General features: G+C 40.9%; 1 protein-coding gene across 1 annotated transcript in view; it reads left to right on the forward strand.

The window, feature by feature from the left end:
* HTR1E (5-hydroxytryptamine receptor 1E) overlaps positions 1 to 1,905 on the forward strand; it is a 90,353-nt gene extending 88,448 nt beyond the window's left edge. The window contains exon 2 of the mRNA XM_006931876.4: positions 299 to 1,905. Coding sequence (XP_006931938.2) covers positions 486 to 1,583 — 1,098 coding nt within the window. The 5' untranslated portion in view covers positions 299 to 485 and the 3' untranslated portion in view covers positions 1,584 to 1,905. The remainder of the gene's footprint in view (positions 1 to 298) is intronic.
* Positions 1,906 to 8,244: the final 6,339 nt, after the last annotated feature.

The following is an 8,244-nucleotide window of genomic DNA, read 5'->3' on the forward strand; positions in this document are numbered from 1 at the left end:
ACTTAACTTTTTAAGAAGTATCTTTTTGGTAGCTACACTTGTGGTTAGCACAGCATAAGGAATAAACTTGTGAATCACTATGTTGTACACCTGAAATTAATGTAACATTGTGTGTCAATTATAATTTTTAAAAGGTATCTTTTGAAGAATAAAAATAAACTTCAAACCCACAGATAAAAAAGGAAATTATATCAAAAATATGTGTAAAGAATTTACGAATACTGAAATATGATAATGTTTTCCAGAGGGAAAAAAATATGATTTTTCACTCATTAACCAGTAGCGTACTATTTTCCAGGAACCCTCCATTCAGAAGAAATGCTGTGGTGCTTCCTTTTACCCCATACAAAATGGAACATAAGAAACTACAAAGCTGAACAAACTACAATCTTCTTATAAATGAGAGGCACTGAAGTCTGGGCAGTTTCCAGCTGAGGGAAAATAACCAACAGCTTCTCCACAGTGTAGATCAAAGCAGGGAAAACATGAATATCACTAACTGTACCACAGAAGCCAGTGTGGCTGTGAGACCCAAGACCGTCACTGAGAAGATGCTCATTTCCATGACTCTGGTGACCATCACCACCCTGACCATGTTGTTGAATTTGGCCGTGATCATGGCCATCTGTACCACCAAGAAGCTCCACCAGCCTGCCAACTACCTGATCTGTTCTCTGGCCGTGACGGACCTCCTGGTGGCAGTGCTCGTCATGCCCCTGAGCATCATGTACATTGCCATGGAAAGCTGGAAACTAGGGTACTTCATCTGTGAGGTGTGGCTGAGTGTGGACATGACCTGCTGCACCTGCTCCATCCTCCATCTCTGTGTGATTGCCCTGGACAGGTACTGGGCCATCACCAATGCTATTGAATATGCCAGGAAGAGGACGGCCAAGAGGGCTGGGCTGATGATCCTCACCGTCTGGACCATCTCCATCTTCATCTCCATGCCCCCTCTGTTCTGGAGGAGCCACCGCCAGCTGAGCCCACGCCCTAGTCAGTGCACAATCCAGCATGACCATGTCATCTACACCATTTACTCCACACTGGGGGCATTTTATATCCCCTTGACTTTGATACTTATTCTGTATTACCGTATTTATCATGCAGCCAAGAGCCTTTACCAGAAAAGAGGATCAAGCCGGCACTTAAGCAACAGAAGCACAGATAGCCAAAATTCTTTTGCGAGTTGTAAACTTACACAGACTTTCTGTGTGTCTGATTTCTCCACCTCAGACCCTACCACAGAGTTTGAGAAGATCCACACCTCTATCAGGATCCCTTCCTTCGACAATGATCTAGATCACCCTGGAGAACGGCAGCAAATCTCTAGCACCAGGGAGCGCAAGGCAGCACGAATCCTAGGACTGATTTTGGGTGCATTCATTTTGTCATGGCTGCCATTTTTCATCAAAGAGTTGATTGTAGGTCTGAGCATCTATACAGTGTCCTCTGAAGTGGCTGATTTTTTGACGTGGCTCGGTTATGTTAATTCTCTGATCAACCCTCTGCTCTACACAAGTTTTAATGAAGACTTTAAGCTGGCTTTTAAAAAGCTCATTAAGTGCCGAGAACATACTTAGATTGCAAAAAGCCAAAAAGCGTCACTTTTACCAGCCTTGTGAGTGGACAAGGGTAAGGGGTGCAACTTATCAATTTGTGAACATAGTTGGTTCAGGAAATTTTGTGAGGTAGTGTGGTCTTTTTGTTTGTTTTGTTCTGTTTTGTTTGAGGTTTGTTATTTGGTGTGCCGTTTTCTACCTCTGGTTTTATTGTGGTACATGATTTCAAATAAACATTATCATATAAAGACAGAAATTTCATAGAAATAATAATAAGGTGAAATAGTAACTACTTTTTTTAGCCATTTCAGTTAATCCTGCAATTAAAGAATGCCAAAATAAATCTTCATTTGCAGAATTTCTTATTACTTATAAATCAAATACCTGATAACTTGCCTTCGTGTGGCATTAAACCTGGGGTCATGGCTCCATATTTGTGCAAATTTTAGTGGGAACTGCATGACTCCATAAAGCATTTTTTAAAAAGTGATGTGCTGCCATCTGCTTGCAGACCTGAACCAAAGTCATTTACTGTGACTACATCCTTTCAGGTGCAAATAGTACAGCTGATGTATCCTTTTTAGTTCATGATTAAATACGCTTCCTCATTCTCTAAAGAGAACCTGGAATGAATCCTCTGCTTTCCTGGGTCTTTAACTATGAACATGAAACATAAACAAATACAAAATAACCTAAATATACTTCGGTCCATGTGTTGCTATACTACCTGACAGGCACACTGGACTTCCTCCTATTCGGAGAAGTGTCCCCCTAAGCCTCGCACACACTCCCTCATGCTGACAGGATTCAGGTGGGAGTACAAGCAGTTTCACAGGGTGGGGTGATCAAATGAAGGAATATATTATCTGAAGAACTGTGCTGGAGAATGCTACTCATTAAATTACCAGTGTGCACTTGGAAAAACAAAAGTTGAACATCTGTGCTTACACCCATCAAGGAGATGAGTGTGAAATTGTGACCCTGGAACCTCTGTGGCTTCCATGCCAGACTGCACCCTGGGGCCAGGAGGCTACAGATGGGACCTGAGGCCACACGCACCTCTCCTCAGCCGGGGTGACTGCTCTAGTCACGAGGAGGAGCTTACCACTAAGTCACGAGTGATGACAGAAGAGAATGAAAGTTTGTAAATGCTTGTGCACTCTCAAGTCAGTGACTGTTCTACACCTCTGCTCCTCATCTCATCCACAGCTTCTCCTCAACTCTTCACCCTCCAAGGGTCATATCTCTTCTTGGTTTACAGAGAAGACCTGCATTTGCTCCCTCTCCACCTCCATGTTTTAGCCTTAAATCTAAGCTCTCTAACCTTTTCTGTAATCTTGCACCTCTCTCCTTTGCCCCCAACTTCTTTCCCCCATACCTCTCCTCCCTCATTTCCCCCCTCCCTACCTCCCATCCCTTCCTCTCCCCACTCTTCTTGAATCTCACCTTTTCATTTGCTCAAGTCTCTTGGACACTGGTGTATACTTCCCCTGACCCTGCTTCCCACTCAAGCTCCTGCTTCGTCTCTCTCCTGTCTCTCCCACCTGAGCTTCTCCACTCGTCAACCCTTCATTCTGCTCCACCTCTCACCTTCCACTGACTTTCACATCCTTTGCCATCTGGGTGTGCCCTTCCTAGCTCTCCTGAAACACGTCTCCCAGTAGGCAAATATAGTGGCCTTCCCTCTGTCCTCATCTGCTTCACAATCTGTCATCAGGTAAAACAGCTAAGGGGAGCCTGGGTGGCTCAGTCGGTTAAGCATCAGACTCTTGGTTTCGGCTCAGGTCGTGATCTCAAGTTTCGTGAGGTTGAGCCCCACATCGGGCTCTGCCCTGACAGCACGGAACCTGATTGGAATTCTCTCACTCCCTCTCCCTCTCTCTCCCTCTCTGCCCCTCCCCTGCTCACATGTGCGTGCTCACTCACTCTCTCTCTCTCTCTCTCAAAACAAATAAATAAACATTAAAAAAAAAACAGCTAAGCCTCCCTTTCTTGTTTAAGCCTGTGCTTTCCAGAATACTTTACTCCCCTGTTTCTCCAACCACCTCATTTTTTGTCTCCTTTCCTTTCTCCTGGAGCATTGTCCTCAGCTCTTACCTCCTGTGTCTCCATACTCAATCCTATCCCATCATTTTAACAATGAGGTCCATTCCTATGGCTCTTCAATTTGTGTCTTTAGTTCTGATCTCTGTGTTTCTCAAATTCCAGACCCATGAATTACATCCAGTGAACATCTCCCTATGAACTGTCTGTTGGTTCCTCAAACACAGCTTTTCTAAACTGAACTCAGGATCATTTTCCCACACTCAAACCTTCTCTTCCTTCCACCTTCCCCACCTCAGATAACAGGATTACCATGCTTTTTATCATTCATATTAAATAAATGTGATCCTCTCTCTTTGTGGCTTGTCTCTCACATCCAGATAGTCTTATCTGTTTACCTCTACAGAAATGTTTGAATATGATCCCTACTTCTCCAATAATGTGGTTTCTTCACCCATTCCAAATCTTCTTATCTGATCTTACCTCTCAAGTCCTTCACCTATCACTCTGTGGCCACATATCTGCACACCTATCAGATATATCTTCCTATGACAGTGGTCTATCAGAGACATCTTCCTAGGACAGTGGTCTATCAGAGACATCTTCCTAGAACAGTGGTTTTCAGAGGGGCAGTTCCTGACCAGCAGCATTAGCATCAGCCAGGAAGTTGTTAAAAATGCAAAGTCTAGGGCCCCACTGAAGACATACTGAATCAGAAATTCAGAGTGGGGGGGGGGCCCATCAACTTCCTCTTATAAGCCCTCCAGGAGATTCTGGTGCACACTAAAGTTTGAGAATCACTATCCCAGAGCATGCCATTGGTTTTTAATTACAGTATTTATAATCCTCTAATATTTCCCTATCAGTTTAAAGTAAAGATTCTTTTTTAAAAAATGAACATTTAAAATAAAAAATAAATAAGGATTCCTTAGTATAATGTTCAAGGCTCCTTCACTATGTGGCCTTAATTTACCTTTCCAGAGTTATGTCTCACCACTTCTTCTCACCCATCCCATACTCCAGCAAAGTCTGGATATTTTATGTGCTCTCTAAATTTCCTTAACAGTTGATCCCACTGCTTCAGAAACCTGACCCCATGGCTTTCCATTATTTCATCAATTCTTTATCATGCAACTCAAATGCAATCTCTTCTGTAAAGTCTTCCTGAGATCCTTCTTCTTTCTCTGTCACTATGAGAGTCCTCTCCCCCAGCTCTATGTTCCTTAGAACCCCATTTCTGTCACTATTATTATATGCATCCTATCTTATAGTGCATTTGTTTCTGTATTTCTGCTGTCTGCCCTAATATACTGTGAGCTCCTTGAGGGCAGGAACTGTGTCTGTTTCATCTCTGTATCCCTAGGGACTCCTACAGTGTTTTACACACAGTGGGTACTCAATAAATGTCTGTTAATGTGAATGGGATTATATCCCTAGAAGAGAATATGTAAATGTGCCATCTTCTCCCAGTGAGAAAACCAAAGTTCTTAATTCCCATGGTGCAATACTGACTTTATTTTTCCCCAAAACTTACCATACAACTTCCCAACTTTGTTCCAAAAAAATGCTAGAAAAAGCTTCCCTATGGAAAGAAAAAGAATTTCCCATTGAATAAATGAATAGACTTTATTCATTAGGATTCAGTCTAAGCTGCTTTCAAAGAAGAAACCTCCAAATATAGTAGTTCAAACAAGACAGTTTTTTTCTCTTTCATGTGACAGTCAGGAGGTAGGAGGGCAGCCCAGAGTGAGTAGGAGACTCTGCTCCACAACATTATCCAGGGACTCAGTTTTATTCCGTCCTGTGGTTCTGCAACACCCCCCCACCACCACCACCACCCAGGTCTTATTCTCATCTGCATGGCCAGAGCTGACGCACCATCATATCAACATTCCAGTCCATAGGAAAGAAGAGAGAGATGTAGAGAGTAATTTCCTTTTAAGGAAGTTATGTGGATCATGTAACTTCTGCTTATACTCCATTGGCAATTATTAGGTCACATGGCCACACCGAGTTGTAAAAGAGAATAGGAGAGTAAATCTCTAGCTGGGCAGCCATGTGCCTTGCTAAAATTGGGGACATTATAATAAGAGGAAGAAAGATAGAATGACCACAAAGGGACAATGAAAAGTCTACCCCAAAGGGATATTGGTTTCTGTGCATACGGCTCATATATTCCAGGCAAGTCAATTGGTTACCCAGCTAGTGGTGATCTATGTACAAGGATGTTGAGGTTTAAATCACGGTTACTTGACTGAAATTGTGCATATGCTGAAAATCCAGTATTTATCATGCCTATATCTCTACTATCTAGAAATTATATGAGCAACCCTCTTGCTTTCCCATCATCAACCACATATCATCATTGAAAATTCTTGGCAATTATAAGCATTTTAAAATGTTAAGAGTCTAAGTAAATAAAAAACAAAAAGAAGATGCATAAGTAATATTTACTTACTCATTTTTACTAACTCATTTCAATTTACTAGATAAGTCCTAGTTAAATGCAATTCTCTCACACCTATCTTTGCCCTTAGCAAAGAAGAATCTGTATTTATTTCCCAGTATAATCAAACCTGTTGGGAAAAAAAATCTGCTGTTTGGTTTACTCATTTAATAGTCTAGCTGGTATTGACCACCATTGCCAGTTTCAATTAAAACTTGAGTGAAGTAATGGTACCTTCTGATATCGTCAGTTTTTCCAGTGTAAACAGCAAATTAAAAGTAAACCCCAGGGGTGATATTTTGAACACTTCCATTAACAATAACTAATAAATTAGAACTTCCTGATTTGTGTACCCAGTGAAAGAATTCTTGGATATAAGTCACTCCCTTGCAGACCTGGTAATTATCTGGTTATAACTGGTAGCAATAAGAATCCTTACGAGCATCGCTACCTCTATCTGCTTTGGATAACTGGATAGTTTCCTATACTTATGAATTTCAGCTTGCAAACTCTGACAGGCATGTAGAAGGGAAGTTCCAAAGTGAAGTTCAGCAACTGTTCTGGCTACCAGCACAAAACATCCATTATCGTACTGATCTCAGACTAATGTGTGTTTGCTGTGTTTGCTTAGTTTTTAAGGTCTTCTATACACAACAACTTTTAAGTCCTTATGTACAATATTTGCAAATACAGTAAGAGGATCAGAAAAGCTAGTGAAAAGAACCTTATGACTACAAAGGAAAGACAAGTAAAGGCAATGTTTTCAATTAAAAGGGCTGAGAAAATGACTATCATTGCATAGAAAAATGGGATCAAATCTTGTTCAGCTTTCAAGGACCATCATATGCAATATGGGAAAAAGTACTGTGCCTCAATTATTGACTGTAATCAGCAGGAAAAAAGGAAAAGTGATTAATGAGATGGGAAAATGTCTGAGCACCACCCAGTAGTTCTAAAAGTTGTTTCAGAGTGTGTGTGGGCATGTCTAGTTATCTCAATAGAGAACCCTAATGGTATTTTGCAGTAGGAGACAATGGAGGCTAAATCTTACATTAAAAAAAGGGGGGGGGGGAAGAGTCCCACTCAATAAAGAAGTACCACACCCAAAATACCAATATCATTACCTGCTAAGAAACACATAAGTACCAGCATTGACATGGGATGCTCAGAAGCTGAATGTTAATTCAGGTGTTGGCTAGGGATTATTTGAGATTTTAGAAGACTAATCATGGTGAAAGTGCTGCTATGAACTTTTATTGCAAGTCATGGAGGGTTTCAGAGTTTCAAGACCAATTTGAATCTGTCTAATATCAAAGTATGGGTCAGGCCAACAAATATAGACACCACATTGGTTAAAGAGTTTCCATTGACATTGACAGAGATCATTAAGAAATGTGACACAATAAAGTACCTATTAGCAAGAAGGAGGTATTGGTACTTCAAAGGATTGACTCATATCCTTATTTGGTGGAAAGGCTTTCAAAGACCAAATATAGTCTCACCTAAGTCACTTCAGACTTAGAATTAAAAGAGACTCTCAGGAACCTGTCAGTAGAAGGAGGAGATATTTCAAAAGTTAGGAAGTATGACATTAGATGTTTCTGGAACACTTAAACTATCCAAGGTCCCTCCTTTCTCCCCATAAACCTCACCCTGGAGAATATACAGCAAGCTTCAGCCTTGCCACAAAAATGGTTTGAAATTATTTCCTTCATAATAGAAAGGGATCACTCTGAAGAAAGAATTATTTAAAGAAAGTAATCTGTTGGCTCCCTAAAAGTTCCTAGTACCTAACACAGAGGGTGGTGCATGATGGCACTCAAGTTATATAATTTACATGTTTATTGAATTTAATTGAAATGAACACATTGATTACAGACTTCAAGAAATTTAGAGGTAGAACTATGTAGTGGGTAAGAAGGTTCTCATATGGAGGTGGAGTCGCCACTTTTTTTAATTTTTTTTAAAGAAAGGGACATCAGGACAATGATGATACAAAAGAAACAGCAATGGGAGGAGTTGGGAGATAATATCAGCAGATATTGAAAAATAAAAATGGTGTAAGAGCAGTGATATGAAGAAAGCAAGACTACAGCAATGGAAAGAGCAAAATTGGGGAGATAGTGGTGGTGGTGGTTTGGGGTTCACAAACACCAAGTGAGCATTTGCCATGAGCTTGACACTGTACTAGGC

The sequence above is a fragment of the Felis catus genome, chromosome B2 (assembly GCF_018350175.1).
Source record: "Felis catus isolate Fca126 chromosome B2, F.catus_Fca126_mat1.0, whole genome shotgun sequence".
In the NCBI taxonomy this organism is placed as follows: domain Eukaryota; kingdom Metazoa; phylum Chordata; class Mammalia; order Carnivora; family Felidae; genus Felis; species Felis catus.